This window comes from Lathamus discolor, chromosome 8 (assembly GCF_037157495.1).
Source record: "Lathamus discolor isolate bLatDis1 chromosome 8, bLatDis1.hap1, whole genome shotgun sequence".
NCBI classification, from domain to species: domain Eukaryota; kingdom Metazoa; phylum Chordata; class Aves; order Psittaciformes; family Psittacidae; genus Lathamus; species Lathamus discolor.
Genome location: NC_088891.1, coordinates 1,805,794 through 1,826,857, shown reverse-complemented (window position 1 = coordinate 1,826,857; position 21,064 = coordinate 1,805,794). Strand labels below are relative to the sequence as shown.

At 53.8% G+C, this 21,064-nt stretch overlaps 1 protein-coding gene across 1 annotated transcript in view; it reads right to left on the bottom strand.

The window, feature by feature from the left end:
* The window catches only part of ITGA11 (integrin subunit alpha 11), a 45,014-nt gene extending 27,534 nt beyond the window's left edge, over positions 1 to 17,480 (bottom strand). Inside the window, exons 1-2 of the mRNA XM_065688408.1 lie at positions 17,307 to 17,480; positions 9,909 to 10,020 (exon numbers count right to left, since the gene is read on the bottom strand). Of these exons, the coding sequence (XP_065544480.1) occupies positions 9,909 to 10,020; positions 17,307 to 17,358 (164 nt within the window). The 5' untranslated portion in view covers positions 17,359 to 17,480. The remainder of the gene's footprint in view (positions 1 to 9,908; positions 10,021 to 17,306) is intronic.
* Between the last annotated feature and the right edge of the window lie 3,584 nt (positions 17,481 to 21,064).

The following is a 21,064-nucleotide window of genomic DNA, read 5'->3' as shown; positions in this document are numbered from 1 at the left end:
ACAGCAAACCAAAGGAGGAGGGGAGCAGGACCTGAGGAATTTGACCATTCCTTCCTGGCTGGTTCAAAAATACCCTCAACCACAAGTCATTGGCATCTTCTGCTCCCAGTGTGCTTGCCCAAAATAAATCTGCTCCATTGCTTTGTTTGCTGTCAAAACCTTACCGGTGGATCCCCAGATAAAGAGGACCTCTTTTGCTCGGCATCGCGCTCCCCAGCAGCTGGCAAAGCAGCTGTCCGCAGCGCAGATGTTCCCTGTTAGACCAGAAATGGTCATTTTTGAAGCTGCTGCTTCTTACAAAGACACTGAACTCTCATTCTTTTATTCCATCCCTTGGAATTGCCACCGAATTAAAAGCTCCAAATCCTAAGCAGCATTCAAGGATTCTCATGGAAATACTTCTGGTCTTACAGCTTCTTTGCTAATGAGGATATTAATAGGGGGAAAATAACAACCATCCGGAGGTGTCCTCAATAGCACCCAGGGAAGTCTGGTACCGTCTCCCTGACCTCTTCAAGGAGTTTGCTCCTGCCCCTCTGCCACACTGTCAATGCCCATTTGGTCATGGTCAGACATGGGGGGAAGATGGAAGAGGTGAAATGTGGGAGGGGGAGAGAAAAAGACCTTGAAGATGAAAAGAAATAAAGGTTCAAAGTTCTCCTTTCCTAATCCTTAATCCCCACAGGTTTAACATCAGTGGGGTTTAAAATGAACTTCCCAGAGCATCTCCGCCTCGATACGCCTCCCCCTCTGGAATCCTATGCGGGATTTTCCCATTGATTAACATTCACATACTAATACTGCCACGCTTCCTATAAATAAACATTCCTGAACACCAGCTGTTATTAGGTCGGAGCATCTCATCCAGATGTGAGACGGTGACGAGGGCAAACCGCATTCCCCCACTTCCCAGCCCCACGTCAGGGCTGGGAGCTCAAAGACAGCCCAACTATTCGCAGCCGCTGCCAGCAATGTGGAGCTCATGAAACCAGAATTCTTGTCTCCCAAAGACAATGGAATTGTTTTCCCTTTCCAGTTAAATGTAAGTGATTAATTAGCTGAAGCTGTCAAATTCGCATGGAAACTTGGCAGCTCGGGAAGAGGCTTTTCCAGCTGTTTGAAAGGTGCTGGTCACAAGGATGCTGTGAGTGGTCCCCAAAGTGGGCTGTCAGAGAGGCTGCTCTGCTCACCAGCTCACAGGCCTGCTTGCAAACCATTTCCTTCACTTTGTGGCTTGCAAATCTGTGCTCTAAATGTTGTTTTTCTGTTAAAAGGAAAAATTCCATTCCAAATCACCCGAATCCAATCACAGCATCTCACTGCAGCAGGGAGCCCTGCTCCAGCCCCGCTCTCCTCCTCCCCACACACCCTTGGGTCACCCCACATCTCCCCAGATGGTGACAATCCCCCTCATCAGCCCCAGCCTGATGCTAAACAAGCAAAGCCTCTGCAGCAGCCGGCCCTTGCGTCATGGCTTGGCTAATAAATGAAGCCTTAAAAGCAAATAAGAACCAAACAAGCCCGCCCTCGCCTTCCTTTTCATGCGCTCTGCATGGGGACAACAAAAGCAAAATAGAAGAGGGGATTAAACGCAATAGACGCAGACTGCTCAGAGCAACATGTCTGAGGAGGTATTTTTAACCGTCATCTGGGAAAAACAAGAGAAATAAGGAAAACCAGGCTGTCGGTGGGAATACTCGAGGAGCCTCAGCACAGCCAGCGGAGCGGAAGCCCAGCTTCTGCTTTGCAAGCAAAGCCCCCATGCAGGGGCCTGCTGCTGGTGCCCTGCCCGGGCCGCAAACATCAAACCGATGTGTTAAACTCAATTTGCATCTCTTTCTAGCGCTGGTTGCAGGGGGTTTGTTACACGTGAGCAGCGTGTGCAGCACACAACGGGAGCCGCCGCCGCGCTTCAGTGTCTGAGACGATTAAAATCACAGCAGCTCGTGGCTGATTGAGTTATTGGGGGGTTTCTCTCAGTCAAAACACGATCCGGTGACATTCCCTGTGTCACAGGCACCAATTCATGCCGTTATCTTGGTAACGAACCTGATAAAGGATGTTTGGCTGGAGCACGTCTCCTGGAAAAACATCCATCCCTCATTCGGAGGCATCAGTGAGGGAGAAGCCAGAGTTTCCCTGCGAAATCGGTCGCAGGGTTCATCCCTTCAGAATCCACGGATGTACCCCCAGGCTCCGGTGCCGAGCCAAAAGGATGTGCCCATCCTCAGCATCCCATCATCAAACCAACAGGCCTGGCTCTGGTTCTGCTTCAGTTATTCCATCCCTATTCATCTTCATTTGTTATTCTCTACTGCATTAATTGCTGGTTTCTACCCATTGCCCTTTAAGTGCTGTTGGCTTTTCCCAGCCCCTTCTCCTACCAGGGCTGTATTAACCAGCATCTTTACCCAGACACAGCTCAGCCCATTGCCCCATACCCATGATGATCCCATACCCAAACCCGAGCACCTCGCAGAGACCCCTCCACCTTCCCACATCCAGCAAATTCCTGACTTTTTCATGGAATAACCCTCCCCTGGCACATCAGGCTCCCCGGGTGCGTGGAGGAGACGTCAAAAAGCTCATTTTGAGCCTGAAGTTATTTTGATTAAATGGAAAGAAATCAGGAAAGGAAGGTATGTCTCGCTGGGGATCCGGGAACGCAGGGATTAGGGAAGGAATGGAGACGCTGCTATACTTTTCACAGGATTTTTCAATCAATGGGACACTTAATCTCCTGTAAGGCAAATTCACTTGCAGTTAATTTAGTCAAGATGGAACTGGATGAAGAAGTGATTCGGGAGGTTCAGGAAAGGGAGGGCTCAGCTATGGAAAACTTTAACCGGGATCGGAGCTCCTTGGAGGGAGTGTGACAGAGGAATGGACCTTGAAGGGTTTTTCTCCACATTGATGGAAAAAAGCCCTTAGTGGGATTCCAAGGAGAGGCTGAAACGGTGGCGAAGGCAACGAGAGGGGGCACAGGAGGATGTGGGACCTGAAATCAAGCCCTTGGGCTGACAGCATCCTCCTGCGCAGCCTCTGGCAAATCATTTCACCAACCTCTGGTCAATCTTTAAATAGGAGACAGCTCTGCTGAGGAGCAGGGCCATGCAGGACAGAGCTGCTGATGGGCATTAGAGCCCATCACTCACTCCCAGTCTCCCTGTATTACCCCAGTTAATAGAATCATGGAATGCTTTGGGTTGGAAAGGACCTTAAAGCTCATCCAGTTCCAACCCCTGCCACGGGCAGGGACCCCTTCCATTGGAGCAGCTTGCTCCAAGCCTTGTCCAACCTGGCCTTGAACACTTGGACAACCTTAACAGACCATCTCAGTACTTAATAGACAACCTCATAGACAACCTACCACTACAGTGCCCCATCCCCACCTCTGGGGTGCTTTAGGGGGTTTCTCTGCCTGCAGACGGTGCTCATCTGCCACTGATGCTCCCGAGCACCCTTGGCTGTTGTTCTTTCAAAGGCTGATCAGTGCTCCTCCTGCTTCAGGACAAACCCTCTCATTGCAAAGCGAAACACAAACACGACTGTAATTTCCCCTGCAGCCGTGCGTGATGCTCCTAATTATACATCCCATTCCCACAGCGCGCCTGCAAACCCCTCCCGCGTCCGGGTAGGACCCAGTGAACCATCTCCCTCCCAACCAAACAGCCACGTCATGGGAAGAGCCCCGAGGGACCCAGCACCAGGACACGGGCACAAGCAGGGTCTGAGTCCTGCTTGATGCTGCAGCAATCCCACAGCATCCCAGTGAGCAAAATTCACTGGTGCTCTCCTTAAAATAGCCTCTGATGGTGCTGCAGAGCACGCCTGAGGAGCTCGCAGCATACTGCGGTCAGCAGTAATGATGCTTGCCTGTTTTTCCTGCTGTAATTCTTTCCCTTGTACTTAGGGCTATTGCAATAAAGAGGTGTTTACAGGCCAGCCCTCTCAGTGATTCTTGGCCTGGCCGTGGGTTTCCAGTGCGGTGCGGTGATTTGCTGCTCCGTGTTCGCTGGAGGCTGCACATGTTCCTCAGGACTCGTGTGATCTTTGGCTTCCTCCTGCAGGTTTCCAAAGCAAATGCTGGTCTGTGACTCTGGTTCTTGCCCGGGGCCTCTTGCTTTCCCCAGTCACCCATTATCACCAGTTAACAGTGGCTGGGGGGTCCCCCACCCATGGATTTCTGCATGGTGGGTCACTGGCTCCAATATCACAGCTCAATCCAGCTGCCCTGGACTGGGCACCAAGGCCCTCAAGCTCTAAATAATGAAGATGTGGTTGCAAAGGCCATTTAATGCGTAAATAACATAGACTGGGAATGACCAAGACCCCCTTCCTCCATAGAGATCTTCAAGTGAGCAGCACATGTATATTGTGGTGGCACAGCAGGACTCAGTGTCCATCCACCTCCAGCCTCACTATAGTAGGGGCACTGGTGAATGGGTGCTAATGCTATGGTGCAATGAGGATGCCTTAGAAAACACCAAGGAGGGAGTTTTCCTCTGTGATCCAAGGACTTGGCCTTAGCGGGTCTCCTCCAGCTCTTCCTCAAAATCCTGGTGCATCTCAAAGGGGAAAGCCCACCCGTGCATCACAGCAAGCAAAGGTAGGTTAGGGAATCAGAGGTTTGGGAAAGCCTCTGGCAAACACACAGGGTTGAGACAGAGGAAAGTTCCCCCCCCTTTGCAGGGGCAGGCAGGATAGAGATGCTGTGGGATGTCTGGGAGCCCAGGAATCATAGAACCAACCTGGCCTTGAGCACTGCCAGGGATGGGGCAGCCACAGCTTCTCTGGGCACCCTGTGCCAGCGCCTCAGCACCCTCACAGGGAAGAGCTTCTGCCCAAGAGCTCAGCTCAGTCTCCCCTCGGGCAGGTTCAAGCCATTCCCCTTGGCCTGTCCCTACAGGCCCTTGGCCAAAGCCCCTCTCCAGGTTTCCTTTAGGCACTGGAGCTGCTCTAAGGTCTCCCTGAGCAGCTGCTCTCCACTGCTGGGTTTGCTGTGTAGCCCAAATCCCCACTTCTGCACGTGGCACCCATCAGATCCCTTGGGAACAGGAACACCGAGTGCAGTTTTGCTTTCTTGCTGGATGGGGTGGCAAACGCTTTCCTTCCTCTTCTTGGTTTGTAAGAGGCTGAGTGCCGGTTTGTCTGCAAGGGGATGTCCTCCTGCAAGCCCTGCGGTGACACGGGACCACATCTATTTTTTGAGTAGATCAAATGCTCTCTAAAAACACATGAAAGAGAGGAAAGGGCCCAACCTTGCAGCTGATGCTAACCAGCCCCGGAGCCTGTGATAACCACAGGGCTTTATGGCCAGGAGGATCTGCTGCAGGGATGTCAGATGTCCCGTGTCCTCGAAGACACCCTGGGAAAGTGCCAGGCAAAGCAATCCCAAAGAGCCCAGTGATGCTATAACAAAGCCTATGGGGTTTTCTGGGATAAAAAGGCCGCATTGTCCTGAAGAAGGGACAATCCTGAGCACAGGAGATGGGGTGCGCTGCTGGAGCATCCCACACCCTGCGGGCCTGCAGCCCCGGCATGGTGGGAGGGAGAGCTGGGCGCAGACGTTATCCCTGTGCCGGAGGAATGCTCTGCAGTTATGCACCCTTTCACCAAAATAATCCAGGCGCTCGGGTACCGGCCAAACCACAGGAGGACGGGAGCCAAGAAAGCCGCTCGCAGTAGTAGGGAAATAGCAAACCTTTAACTGTTTTTCCAGATCAGCACAATTATAGCCTTCAATCCACCGAGCAGATTTCTCTCTGTTCTCCCTCCTGCTTTTTCCCTTTGGCCAGGCTCGGACTGGAAACGTCATGTCTGTGCCTGGAGGAGCCGTGGGGACGGGGCTCAGGAGGATGCCCCATTCCAGGCACCCGTGGAATGGGGTTAGCCTTGCAAGGATGAGCTCTTGCTGAGGGCAGTGGGGAGCTGTGCATGGAGGGGTTCAAGGGGACCTCCCTCTTGCAGCCCTTTGCTGCAAAGCAGCGGGAGGACAGCACTAGACATGAGCTCAGGAGGGTGAGAGTACCTAGAGAGCATCCAGCATCCCGAACACTGGACCTGCATCCCTTGAAGCCCCTTGGCTCCCCAGCCCTGCCATCTCGCCAGCAGTATCAGCGAAGGCTCGGCCACAGCCAGCTTGGGAATGCTGTGTTTATTAGTTTTACAGCTTCTGAAGGCTAATGGCTGTTTATTCCCAGGGTTTTCCTTCCACAGCCAGTTCTCCTCAAGCTTCATTTTTCACATAGCTGGAAGCTATCGATCCACAGATCCACAAGCCAGCACAGGGCAGAAGTCCCAGCACTCCCTGCATGGAGCATCACGGATGCTGCTCTCTGCTCCATGGAGGCACAACCTGCACCCCAGGCTCCTTTCCCTCTCCTGCTTCTGTACTGGGGTGTCTGGTGGCAATGGAAAGCTGAGGGCAGTGGTTGGTGTGTCCTCCTGCGCACATGTGGGAGCAGGGAATGGGTTCCTTTGTCCTTCCTTAGGGAGTGACACAGCTCCTGCTTATGGGATGACGGGAAGCAATCAAGAAAAGCAACTGGAAGAGGAGATGAAAGATGGAGCGGACTTTTTACCTTTTTCCCCCCAATTCTGGACCTCTAAGAACATCTTCCCCCCAAATCCATGATTACAGGCCACAAACACCCATGAGCAGCATGAGAAGAGCACACATGGAGATGGGAGCTTCCACGTCTGAGGGACATGCATCCCATTTGTGGAAACTCTCTGCATGATTGGACACACTTGTTTTGCTCAGATACATCCACCTACAGCAATAAGCCTTCCTGGACTGATGCGATTCACACCTTAAATACCCCTACAATGACATAAAGCAAGGCATGACTCAGGCCAGAGGCTGCTCACCACTTCAGGTCAACACCAGCATCATCTCTGCCCTCACAGTAACTCGCTTGCCTTCAACCAGAGCTCCTGCCAGGCCACTTTGCCAAGCACAGAGAGCTCCCACTTCCCCCAGGTTTCACCCATGCTGCTCATCAAGGATGCTCAGACCCCATGACGTGGGTACCACTCGCACTGCCGACACCAGGAGCACCCCAGAGCAGGGCAGCCACTGCCTGACTGCTGCTGTATGGAGCTATTCTCATTAGGATCAATATCAGCAGCCTCTTGTCATTCTTTCCATTCACACACTTGGAGAAGGCACTTGGGTTGCACCTCCAGCTTAATGAAAGAGGGAGAGAATGCGTTGAGAGAGAAGTCTGAAAGCCTCTTGCTGCTCTGGAAGACAGAGAAAAGCCATCCCTTGACCTGATGAGCTTTCTGAGCAGTGTATTCCAAGCTTCTTTCCCCCTGGAGTTTAATAATCTGCATTCTTTCCTCCCAGATTTTCCACTATCGGGGTTGCACTTACAGCCCCCACGTGCAAACAACCTGGCTCCTTCATCGACAGGTTAGAAAAAGGGACGTGGTCACCACTAAAAATACACCTGGAGAATATGATAGATGAGCTTGTATACACTCAAATATGTCTTTACACACACACATACATATATACATATATGTGTGTGCATATATAAGCTGCTTTGAAACCCTTCTAAAGCCATCCACACTAGCCAAAAGCAGCTTTAAAAGACTCAGACTGAAGGATAGGTGCCAAAGTCCTCACATTTGGTATTTGGCAGCTGGGCCTCTGCACGTTGTTATAACCATCACTCCTATAGGAACCCCTTCTGAGATAGCCATTTAGCTCCTCTGCATTTCAAAAGGCTTTGTTGAGCTCCTCGGGGATGACATTGAACGATGCTCGTCTGGCTTCTACCAGCAGCTGGGGTTTCATCTGTGCATCTCCCTTTCTCTTGCCAGCTCCTGGGGTTGGCCAAGGCTCAGCAGGACTATTACCCTGCTCAGCCTGTACTCCCTTGGTTTATGCTATAGATGCTTTGTTTGCTCAGTCATTTATCCTTTAACCAGAGTGAGTCACCATGGCTTCATTTTTAACTGTGTACACGTATTTAATAGACATTCTGTACGGCGTAACTGCACATTCAGAAAGATGCTGTACTTCTGGACGGACACACACTCGCATCCCCTTCCCTCATGCAGAGGAACCAACAGAAGAGAAAATTACAGCTGGGTCCTGCCTGGTGCTGGCAGGAGAGATGTGAAAGGACCAGAATGAACCAGAGAGGGTCTTTGCTCCAGTGTCCTGCTGGGAAAGGAGGAAAACCTCTCCCGTTCCTGGTCCCCAGTGCTTGACCAGCCCATCAGTGATGGTGGCAGGAGGGTAAAAAAGGCATAAGAGCCCCCAGATAGCACAGGCATTGCAGTCTCTCTGCCAGGGCACAGCCAGGATCATGTTTAAAACAGCACCTACAGCTAAAATTGGGCTGAAAATAGTAAAAAGTGGGTGTTTTCCACCAATCGCCATAGGGCCTTCCCCTCAGGGAGCTCTCTTTGGGCAGAAACCCCTGCTGAGCAGCAAACCCAGCCTGGGCAGGCACTGAACCCAGTGGCTTAGCAAGGATGCTCTGGGACCTGGCATGGTCATGCTGCTGGGGAGACTCAGCCTGGCCGTGAGCAACCCTGTGCTTGGCCTGGAGCTGAAGCAGGGTTTTGAGCATCACCATCACACAGAGGTGAGTCTGAACCTCAGAGGGGATGCTGGGTGCTAAAATACCTCCTCAGGACCCGTATCTGCAACAGGACAGAGGCAGCTTCATAGGCTGCACCCTAGGCAACCTCCTTCCTTCCCAGCCTATCCCAGAGCATGCATTCCCAGCTGGAAGCTGAGCCTTATCCCACCATTCACAGCTTTATAAAGTTAACCCACGTCTCTGCTGGAAGGAAACAGTGACCCAGAGAGCGGAAACATCAGCACAGGTTTAACTGCAAGCAGCTCCCTGGGATGCAGTGAGGACCCTGGAGCTCAGACAGCGCCCACAGCATCAGCATCACCCCATTAACTGCACGCATGGGACCATTTGGGAAAAGCACACGATCCTTGTGGGAAGCTGGGGCTCGGAGCCAGTGGAAAGGCTCACCACAGCGTGCCTGGGCTGCTGGCCCCAGCCCTCCGTTAGGGAAGCAGCGAGCAGGCCATGCTGATGAAAGTTTGGGAGACCAAGGTTAAACCAAACCTCCCTGCTCCTCTTCGCAGTGAAATAGCTCAGCTTGAGAGCACAGGACAGGGTCCAGCCCCTTGTCCCCACAAGCAAAGATCAGCACAGGTCTGAGTTTCAGAGGTATCCATCTGCACTAATCCCATGTTTGCTGTCATCCACCCATAGGGCAGATCCTTCAGCTCCACGGTCATTGAGCTGCAGGGAATTTGATGGGGCTTTGAGCTGCCCCCATCCCTGCAGCATCCAGATGTGCTCCTGCAGAGCACCCAGGGTCCCTGCCAACATCTGTGCAGGAGCCCCCAGCCCTGGCGAGGAGCAAAACCTGCCACGAAACCCAAAACCTGAGCAAAGCCCATCCAAGTCCCATCCCGTGCTCCTGATGGATGCGGGCAGGTCTGAGCGCTTCTGCAGACCACGGCTCCTCGGTGGAAACTGTATTAAAGGGGATGGCCTCGACCCAAAACCCAGCAAGCATTGGAGGCCAAGGGGCCCTGGGAGTCATGGACCTGCCTGGAGCAAAGCCCCATGCACAGCCCCATGCACAGCACCCTCCATCCACACACACATCAGGTACAAACCACACCGTTATCCCCCATATAAACCTCCTGTTTTCAAAAGGAAGAGCGGTTCTAGTCTCCCTTTTGCCCAGGCTGGCTTGGCACCAGCATCACCAAGAGCAAACCTCAGGTTCCCTCCAAGCAGCAGCACTGCCTACCCCAAACTGGTGGTTACATGGAGCAGAAGGAGAATTCCAATGCTCTGGGTAGGTTGCTTTAGATCCCCCCCTCTCCAGAGCCCAGCACAGAGCTCACTTACCATTTCTTCCCTCCGATGTCATGCTGCTGCACCGTGTAGCCAAAATAAGCTTCCTTGGAGCCAGCTATGATTTTGGGTCTCTTGGTGTCAATGTTGAAGGTGTCGGTGAGCCCTGGCGAGAGGAAAGGAGAATCCTGTCAGTCAAAGTGCTGCGATGGGAAGAGAAAACCCCTTTTCACTGCAGTCAGAGACTGAGCCAAGAGGCTGGCAGTGTCCATCCACGGAGATATCCAGCCCCTCACTAGACACAGCCCTGGACAGCCTGCTTGAGCAGGCCTTGGGATGGGTGACCTCCAGAGGTGCCTCCAACTCCAACCACCCTGGGAATGCTGCTCCCACAAATCGTACAATGAGCCCCAGGAGCATCCGATGTGGAACAGGGGTGGGTTTACCCCAGCACAGCAGCTCTATGCCATAGCCATGATGGAGGGGAAGCTGCAAGAGCCTCACCTGCAGGCACCCAGCACTCCTCCCTCCAGCACTGAGCACCCAAGGAGCAGCTGGCCCAAAGCTGCAGCTTTAAGCAGGTTCAATTATAGGCTTTGGAGACCTCAGCTGTGCAAGCCCTGGAGGTAATCCCTTCCCCAGCCTGCCTGCTGCCAGGGCAAAAGGGTGTCTCTGGTTTTACCCCATCTTGCTGAAGGGTGATAAACCATGCTAAAGGAAGAATGATGAGAAAATGAACATGAGCCAGCTTCAGTGTGCGCTCGCAGCCCAGAAACCAACCGTATCCTGGGCTGCATCCAAAGGAGCGTGACCAGCAGGTCCAAGGAGGTGATCCTGCCCCTCTGCTCTGCTCCTTTGAGACCTCACCTGGAGCATTGTGTGCAGTTCTGGTGTCCTCAACATAAAAGGGACATGGAACTGCTGGAACAAGTCCAGAGGAGGCCACGAGGATGATCAGGGGCTGGAGCACCTCCCGTATGAAGACAGGCTGAGGAAGTTGGGGCTGTTCAGCCTGGAGAAGAGAAGGCTGCGTGGGGACCTCATAGCAGCCTTCCAGTACCTGAAGGGGGCCTATAGGGATGCTGGGGAGGGACTCTTCATCAGGGACTGCAGTGACAGGACAAGGGGTAACGGGTTCAAGCTGAAACAGGGGAAGTTTAGATTGGATCTAAGGAGGAAATTCTTTCCTGTGAGGGTGCTGAGGCACTGGAATGGGTTGCCCAGGGAGGTTGTGAGTGCTCCATCCCTGGCAGTGTTCAAGGCCAGGTTGGATGAAGCCTTGGGTGGGATGGTTTAGTGTGAGGTGTCCCTGCCCATGGCAGGGGGGTTGGAACTGGATGATCTTGAGGTCATTTCCAACCCAAACTGTTCTATGATTCTATAAGAAGATGTTTTTCCTCCAGGCTGCTGTAAAAGTGAATCAGGTGAAGCCAGGGATTCCAGGACACGGGGAGGAGAGCACCTTCCTCCCCTCTGACAGCTCCAAGAGCAACTTGCTTGCCAGGAAACAACTCCTGGGGGATTGGTCTGGAATATCCTCCCTCTGCCAGGAGCTGGACCCAGGGCCAGGGTGCTTTGGGGCTGCTGGAGATGCCCCTTTGCCTACCCATGGGTGCAGGAGCTGCCCAAATCATGGCCACAGCTTCCATGGGTGTATTCAATAAACTGCACCACCCCTGGGCAGGGGAAGAGCATTGTCTGTGCCAGGGAGCTCCAGCTCTGCGTTGCCTCTAATCCTGGTGGATGCAAAATGCTGCAGCCCAGAGAAGCTGTGGCTGCCCCATCCCTGGCAGTGCTCAAGGCCAGGTTGGACACAGGGGCTTGGAGCAAGCTGCTGCAGTGGAAGGGGTCCTTGCCCATGGCAGGGGTTGGAGCTGGAGGAGCTTTAAGATCCCTTCCAACACAAACCAGGCTGGGATCCTATGATATCCCGTGGTCCGCATCCCATAGCTCACAGGTATCAGCCCATGATACCCAGTGCACATCTTTATCCAGAGACACACACGCTTTGCTCAGGCCAGCAGCATACCCAACCCCTCCATGGGTACAGAGACTTCACAGCCTCTATAAGGAGGTGATGGGGTTTTATCTTAACAATGTTATTTCCTCCCAGCTTTGCTTCAGCACAGAGGGACATGGCCCAGGAGGACCATGTGGGAGATGGAGCTGTGGGGATGGATGCCGATAGCCAGGGTGGCCTGGCTGTTCAACACCTTTGGGCAGAGAGTAGCTGGTGAGTGGTTCATGCCAATGAAATATCTTAGCATCCTCCTTACGGGCAGCTTTAAAAGCAGCAGAAAGATCACGTCTGGGATTTATAGGAGCATAAAGGGGTTGTCAACAGGAGAGGCTGGGAACGGCGCTTCCCAGGCGGAAGAATTCAGGATGGGAATTGTTTTGATAGGCAGGAATGTTCAGGATAAACCCGATTTTTGCAGCCCAGATCTGCAGCACTGGCTCCACGAGCAGAGAAGTGCGGAGCGTGGCCAAGGACCGCTGAGGTAAGGAGCTTTGAGAGCCTGCAAACAGAAACTCTAGAAAGCAGGGAGGGGAAGGAGGCGGGGATGGGAGCCAGCACATTCTGTGGTACATTGACCTGATTTAACATCACAAAGCAGACTCAAACCTCCCGGAGTTAACTGTTACCCACTGGAGATGCAGAGGCCAGGACCGGCCATTGAGAGGAGTGATGGGTAAAGGCAGGGATGGGAAGGTCATGGGGATGCTGGGAGCATGGGGTGGCACCCTGGACCTGCCTGGAAGAGGGGGGTCTTTGGGGATTATGTATCCCATATCTTTATATATCAATATCTTTATATATCAATATCTTTATATATCAGCATGTTTATATATCAGTACCTTTATATATCAATGTCTTCATATATTAAGCAAGGTTCAATTCCAGGTAATGCAGAGGCATCACCACTTGGGTGCAGAACAAGTGTCAAAGAGGATGTGATGGGTTTGGTTCTGATTCTTGTTGCATTCAGCAGAGGTTTTGCGCTGCAGAGCCCCAGGCAGAGGTTTTGGGGGAGTGGGAGCACTGGGACAAGTTGGGGACCCAACTTGGACCAACCAGTTGGTGCTGCAGCATCCCAGGTAGGGATGCAGCAGGTAGCAGGCACCAGGAGAGGTGGTGGGGCTGGAAAAGTAAAATGAACTGGAGGAAAGCTTCCAGGCACTGGGTACAGAAGGGAGGGATTTCAGGAAGCTGCTGGATGCGGGTGCAGAAAAGGACAGGAAATAAATAATCAGAGGATATTTGAATGGGTTTAAGCTAATGGGAGCTTTTTGAGAGGTTGTCAGGGAGATTGAGCAGCCCAAAGAGCCGAGCCTCATCTTCTTGTCAGGAGTGACATCACTGTCATAAAGAAGTGACCAGAAGCCACATGTTTTGCTTGCGAGGCTGCCAAGGCAGGAAGGCTCCAAGACCTCCCTTCCAAACTGGAGCTTCAGTTGAGTCCAAGCTTTTGATTCTCGTCAGGTCAAATACTAAGGAGAAAAGAACAAAACACATTTGGGAACAATACTGGAATAAACGGCACCTTTTCTGCCAGGCAGGATAAAAATAAGTCCTCCCTGTAAGGGAAACCACCAGGATGGGGATGCTCTCAGAGCCCCAGCACCATCCTCCTGCCTGTATCCTTTGGGCAGGCAATGGGATTCACCTCTGCAAAGGGACCCTAGGAAGGTGCTATAACACATCCTGGTGGTGCTTGCTATAATGCCCCCAGCCTGTATTCTGCTGCCATGAGATGGCTGGGGCTTTAGCTCCAAAGCTTTATGATTTAAGAAGATGTGAGCCAGGCAGTGGGGCTGCTGCAAGAATTTCCTTCTCTTTGTGTTTTGAGTGCAAGGAAAGCTGTCAATATGCAAACCCCGCCTGTTCACTGGCCTCCACCACCTTCATAGGGGTTCTGGAGAGAGGCAACGGTATGGTGGGGAGAAGCATCTCAAAGGCTGCTGCTGAGTCCAGCCCATAAGAACCTGTATCCAGATCTGCATGGGCTCCTCTGCTGAATTATCTTCCAGTATCTGAAGGGGCCTACAGGGATGCTGGAGAGGGGATTTTCATCAGGGACTGAAGCGACAGGACAAGGGGGAATGGGTTCAAACTGAAACAGGGGAAGTTCAGGTGGGAGATAAGGCAGAAGCTCTGCCCTGTGAGGGTGCTGAGACGCTGGCACAGGGTGCCCAGAGAAGCTGTGGCTGCCCCATCCCTGGCAGTGCTCAAGGCCAGGTTGGACACAGGGGCTTGGAGCAAGCTGCTGCAGTGGAAGGGGTCCCTGCCCGTGGCAGGGGTTGAAGCTGGAGGAGCTTTAAGGTCCCTTCCAACACAAACCAGTCTGGGATCGTGTGATTTACCAAAGACCTGGGGCATGCTAGGGTCAAGCAGCTCAGTCTGACACTTTGCAACTCTCCTCGCTGTTCTTGCTCCCGGTTCCACCCTCATTGCTCAAGTGCATAGAGGAGAGGTGACCTCTGCAATGGGGCAGCAGGTCCATGGACCGCAGCATCGCCACTGTGATCCCTGCATCCTCAGCATCACTGAGGATGCTGCTGGCCATCCAATGCTGGGCTGACCCCATCCCCACCACCACATGGGTTCTGGTGGTATCAGATCCTCCTCTACAACCATATTCATTCCCTTTTCTTTATTGAAGATGGAGATATTTAGCTTATCTAGAAAATCTTTAAGCTTTATATAGGGTATTTGGGCAAAAGCCATCAAGCCCTGAGAAGGAGCAGGGAGGGCAATGTGTCCTTGTTTCCCTCTAGCTTTAATCCCTCTGAAGCTGAATGAGATGCTGAAAGCACCAGATTCCTCTCCAGGTCCCTATCTCAAAGCCAGCATTTGTCATCAGCTATTAGGAAACAACCCAGGGTTTGGTGGCTGCTGCAGCGGTGGATGGAGAGCCAGGGAATACTGAGGATGAACAGAGCATCAGTCATCGCCGGCTCCTGTGTTGTAACATTCCTGGTTACCCACAGGATCTCTGACAAACAGCCCCGGGGTGTCAGCTACATCGGTACCTTGTGCTGCCATAGCTCCAGCTTTCTGGCCCCCGAAAGCTGGGGAGGAGCTGGTCGATGGCCACGTTTCGCAGCCCTAAGGAACGTGTTGATTATTCACTTGCAGCACATTCCTTAGGGATAACGCCAATGGCATCAGGAATAAATAGGGGCAGGTCTCTGACTGCCCCTTTCCCAGGGAGACCCCAGAAAAGTGATAGGTTATGGAAGGAATGGGGGGGGGGTTGGCTTCTCAGGGCCCCATGTACCTCAGGGGGTTGTTCATGAGACCTTCCCTGGCCAGTGGATGGACAACTGATAGGTGGGTTTTCACTCAGCCCCACTGTCGTGGCTGTGCAGCCCCCGGAATGAAAGCCACCATCAAAGCCTGGATCCCTTGGGAACCCACCTGGACAATCCCAAATGTGCCCTATGGAGCCAGCACGATGGTTTCATCGATTGGTGACCCTTTAGAGAGCGATGGAGCCAGATACCTCCTCTGCAAAACGGGACCAGTGAGGGAAAGCGGACGCATGGTTTGACACAAGGGAAGTTATCACAAATCCAGAGGAGGCCATGGGGATGCTGCGAGGGCTGGGGCGGCTCTGCTCTGGAGCCAGGCTGAGAGAGCTGGGCTGGGGCAGCCTGGAGAAGAGAAGGCTCCTGAAGGGGAGACCTTAGAGCAGTTTCCAGGCCAGGTTGGATGGGGCTTGGAGCAGCCTGCTCTAGTGGAAGGTGTCCCTTCCTCTCAGGAATTCAATGAGCTTCAAGGCCTCTTCCAACCCAAACCATTTTATGATTCTATCTCAGCTCATCCTCCCTGGATCCTTCTGGAAGCTGCAGCATCAATGAGCAATGAGTCCATCCACTGGCACTGAAGGTGCTTAATTCAACAAGCCATGGCCCAGCATCCCTTGGCTGAGCTCCCCCACTTTCAGCTTAGAACTGCACCCAAGCCTTGAGGAAGAGGAACTGGCCTGAGCCAAAGTTTAGGGACACCTTGGGTGAACCACCTGAGGGTTTGCACCAGCACAGGCAAATGGACCGTCCCCAAGGATGCACATCCCAACCTGGTACCCTCAGCTCAGCCCATGGCAGGGTATCACACACTGCACAAACTTCCTTTTGCTCCAGGTAGCTTTAGTCCTCACCAAAATACATCAACCCACAGCCACAACATAGCCTAGTCCGGAGACCACCATGGAGCAGTGGAAGCATGAACCCTTTTTGCCAGCACATGGCTCGTGTCTGCTTCGGCAGCACTGCCATTGCTGGCTACTCTACAAGCAAGTACACCATGGGCTGAAACATCCACGGCTAGAAACCCCGGTGGATAGAATCACATCCAGCAAACCCCACGGGCACAAACGCTCACGTGGAGCATTTCTGTCCAGCCCAACGCGGAGCTGCCAACTGCCACATCCCCCAGCGCTGCCCCAGCACCCATCACACATCTCGGAGCAGCATCTCCCTAAGCGGGTTCCCCGCTTGGGCTCGGTTGCCCACGTAAGCACGGCCGGGGCCGTGCCGGAGCTCCACGCAGGCAGCCCCGCGCCCGCTGCCGCCATGCAGGGCGCACACATGGTCCCTATTAAGCAAAGGAAGGCGGCTCGGCTGCGGCTTGCTTTAAAGGATGCAGCAGCAGCGCAATTAGAAAGGGGGGAAAAGGGAGAGAAACAAGGAAAGAAACCGCCCTGGCGAGCTCTTCCATGGGGATGCTCGCAGCCGGGAGGCGTGAGCCGGTGGCAGCGCTCCTGGTAATAGGAAAAAGCTCTTTTTCCCCCCTGCTTTCCAGCACTGAGCAGCCCCAGCCTGGCTGCTCGGAGCCCGAGCCGCGTGCAGGAGGGTGCCAGATGGAACTGCAGCAGCAATGACCGCTGCTGGGCAGGCTCTTTCTGCAGGGACAGAGCCCAAAAGCGCCGGCGAGGGGCCAGGAAGCAGCATTAAGCCCCCCTCCCCGTTCCCATCCCAGCCCCTGGCAGGGCTCGTCCCGCACGTATGGGGGGAAGCTGCAGCCTCCTGAAACCGAACTCTTGCCTGAAACCTCCTCTTTAACTTATTTAACCCCAAACAGCCCCCTTGTGTGCCAGGGGACAAACCGCTTGTGCGGCAGGAAAGTTAAGCCTAGGGAAAAGGGTCTGGATTGACGGGGGGTATTTTATTCCCTCACCATCTGATGCTTAAGAAAAACATGGACTAATCCTGCTCTCACTGCAGCCCAGCCGAGGAGGGGGCTGGGAGGATGCGGAGCAGCCCGCTCATTCCTGGAGAGTCCAAAGGTCTCCATCCCTTTCCATCCCCCCTGGCAAGAGTTTTCCAACACCCTTATTAACCCTGGGCTTCCCCCAGCACCTTTCCCAAACAAGCAGAAGTTATTCCCGGTTCTTTGCCCTTGTCCTGGGAATCGGGGTGGGCGCAGGAAGGGGAGCAGGCACTTACCAGGCAGGAGGCAGAGGGAGCAGGCGAGGAGCATCCCGCTGGGGAGGTCCATGGGGACGCCGGCTGCCCTGCTCCCCGGCCCCGAGCATCCGCGGGAGGCAGCCAGCCAGACTGGTAGCCTCACTCACAAGAGCCCTTTCCTTATCCCAGCCTTTCCCGGCTCCCTGACAGAAGGCGAGCATTGGGAGGGAGTGGGAGGGACGAGCGAAACTTGTAGGAGGTACAGCAGGAGAGGACGGGAGAGGGGACAGGCTTTGCATGGACACAGCACCCTTTAGGGATCGGCTCCCCAGCAGGGCTGGGCCAGCTGGGAACTTCAAGCCCAAGGCATCACCGCGGTCTTCTCCCTGCAGCACCCCTCTGGGGTCCCCTGGAACCCTGCACCCCAGGGGGGACTTGGTGATGGAAGGTCTGCAGGGCATCACTGATGGCTGTGGGGTGCTTCGTCTGCTTGATGCCACCTTTGCTTGGGTACCACTTCAGCTTTGGTGCCACTCCCATACAGATGCCACGGTTGCCCGGAGAAGCTGTGGCTGCCCCATCCCTGGCAGTGCTCAAGGCCAGGTTGGACACAGGGGCTTGGAGCAAGCTGCTCCAGTGGAAGGGGTCCCTGCCTGTGGCAGGGGTTGGGGCTGGATGAGCTTTAAGGTCCCTTCCAACCCAAACCTATCTATGAAAACACACAAAGTACATCAGCATTCCCAGGGTGGGACTTTCTCCCTCCATCCTCTTCCTCCTCAGGCTGGGGATACCCTTTGGAAGAGCTGCCTGGGAGGCAGCTCTAGCAGAAGGCCATCTCCCAGCATGGCTTTGGGGTTGAGACACAGCCCCGAGCAGCCACAGACCATCCCCACATCCCAGCCAGGGTGGCTCCAGCAGGGACCATCCAGCACCTTGCTGCTGCTTTTTCCAGGCAGAAAAGCTAAACCCAGTCTGGGGTTCATTTTCATGCAGTAGATGTGACCCAGGAGGTCCTTTACCACTGAGCAGTGATAAAGCTCAGTGAGATCAGCCCCCCAGCCAGCAGAAAGGCAAAGCCAGTGTGCTCTGCCTGCCGCATTCACCACCATGGTGCCAGCTCTCCTCCCCTGGGAGCAGAAGAGCAAGCAAAGGTCACCGATGGGGACTGTCCCCCCCTTCCCACCCAGCTAAGAACAAAGGCGTTTTGGGATGGATCCAAACATGGATGTCTCTGTCCTCCGAGTGCCTGTCAGACAGCTTGGGGTCTGCAGGAGGGGGATCAGCTCCACTCAAGACGCTCTTGGATGACGCAGAGCGTCTGGAAGATCCAATTTCTTTTCATTCTCCCCTCTTCCCTCCTGGAAATACACGTTTGGGGTCTGCGGGCGGGAGGGGATGTGTCTGGAACAGGGATCAAAGCAGCACTGGGATCCAAAGCAGCGCAGGGATGCGGATGCTCTGTAGCTGGTTTGCACAGTGCTCGACCAGCGCAACGCTGCTTGACAGATACATTCGGTTCCTAACTGCAGCTGGTTTTCCCCTATAGAACTCTGGAGCAAGGAGCACGATGTGTTTCTGGGATGGTGCAAGTGGAAAAGGAGGTTTTTAGGGAATAAAAGGCAATATTAAGAAGCTGGGGCAGGAAGCTCGGATGAGATTTAAACCGGAGACCCCAGGGGGAGGGATTCCTGAGACGTGGATGCTCTGAGCAGAAGTTGCTCCTCCTGCTCCCATTCCGGGGCCACAGACAGGGCATGCGAGGAGAAATCCCATGCCATGCAGTGGGAAGGCAAGCTGGTCTTTATGGAGTAAAGGCCTACACAATCCTGCAGTTTGCACCTTGCTTTGGCTTCCAGGGGGGTTGCTTGGAAGGGGTTGCTGGAACCAGCTGATTTGAAGGGATTTGGAGGAAAGATGGGACCAGGGAAAGGCTCCTGCACCTCGTGTCCTCTTTTCCTCCCCAGACACAGCAGGTCTGGCCTCAAGCACGACATTCCAGCAGTTAAAAAGCTCCATGGAAAACCAAGCAGCAGCGGCTGCCTCAAACTTCCCGACCTGGAAACCAGCGGAAAGTCAGAATTCCAGGGAATAAAGGACTGGCCTGAAGAGGTTCCCCTGCACCAGGCACAGTCCCAGTGCAGCAAAACAGAAGGAGAAACCCCCAAGAGCTGTGGTGGGCTCATGAGCGATGTCCATCAGACCCCGTCTGCTTCCTTTCTGCTGGGTGCCTGCAAGCAGCTTGCAAATCCCTGGGGGCTTCGCATTAAGTCTGAACCGGACCCATTTGGGATAGCAGGGGAATGGGGTCTTGCCTGACTGATCTCCTCCTTGCTGAAGCCACTGATGCGGCTGCATCACCCCCTGCCAACGTATCGGTGCTGGCCCTTGGACATCTAAATGTGACCAAGCCTCTTTTCACAAGCAAGAAATGCCAAAGAGTTCAAAGGAGCAGGGTTATGCTGTGTCGATGCTGATGTAAGACTTCCAAAATGTAAACAGCTGTTGGTGGAAGTGATGGATGGGAAAGCGAAACCCATGGAAATGATAGCATTTCAACCCCTCGCAAAAGCTGGGATGGGGACATCCCATGGCAGCCAGCAGAAAAGCCAACAGCGGTGCTCTTTAGTGGCTGCAAAGCCTATAGAAGATCATGTTCCTGTATTCATCACATGATATTAATGCTGTAAAAAGAGCTGGATGCACACTAAGTGCTGCCTTCCCACTTCAGTTTTGGATCCTGCTCCAATCTCAGCGCTGCTCCAGCCAACCCAGGCAGCGCTTCCCAAAAAAACTCTGCCTGCAGCAGCGAGATCCCGATGTGCTGCCATAGGGCAAAACACAAACTCAGGCAGGTGAAGAGGGGTTAGTTCTTCATTTGGGTTGTTTCCCCCTATCTCCCAGCTGCTGAGAGCAATGGATGCAGCAGCAAGCGGAGCAGTTCCACACATGAGCATCCTGCGGGATGAGGCCCGGGCGGCAATGCTGCTTCCTCACGGGAATGACACACACCAGCCATCTCCAATAGAGACCGGGGCGGCTGCAAACAAACAGCCGGTCCCCGTGCAGGGTCTTGGAAGAGCAGTAGGAAAAGATTTGCTGCGAGCTCTGCCTGGCTCTCAGCGAGCCTTTGGGATGGTTTTCCTTGTGTTGGATGGGATGTAGGAGTAGGGGATGCGCAGAGCCAGGATGCTGGGTGCTGCAGGTGCTTGCAGGATCCATCCCCACCAGTTAACTGCTCATCGCACCGTGCAAAACCAACCCCACGAGGACGGCACCGAGCCCTCAGGGCCCTTCATCAGCCAGGAATAGATCAGTGGAGAGAGTGAGAAACAAGACAGTTTTATCCTGAAAACAAAGCAAAGCAGCAGCTTTCCGTGCGGAATGGCAGCCCTCAGCTTCCGATCCTCAAAAAGCCGGGCTCCCAGGAAAAGTTCCTGCTCGCCGCTCAGATGTCAGGGGGTCGGGACCAAGAAACCCCCCTGTTTTCTCTGCAAACCTGACAGTTTCCAAGGGAAGTATCGAGGTGCAGACGGAGGCTTGTGCACATTGGAGATCGCATCCGTGCTCCAGCCAGGATTAAACCACCCCATCCCTTCAAGCAGGAGCAAACCCAGGAGCAAAACCCCGCACCTGAGCCCTGGGCAGGGATTTTACCTCCCCAGCCATCAGCATTTTCCTCAAATGCCAGCACAAACCAGCAAAAAGCAAAGGGAAAGCAGGCAGGGAGGGCTCCAACCCAGGCAGCGAGCTCAGCTGGCTGCGGATCTGGTCATGGAATTACACAAGCCATTCCCAAA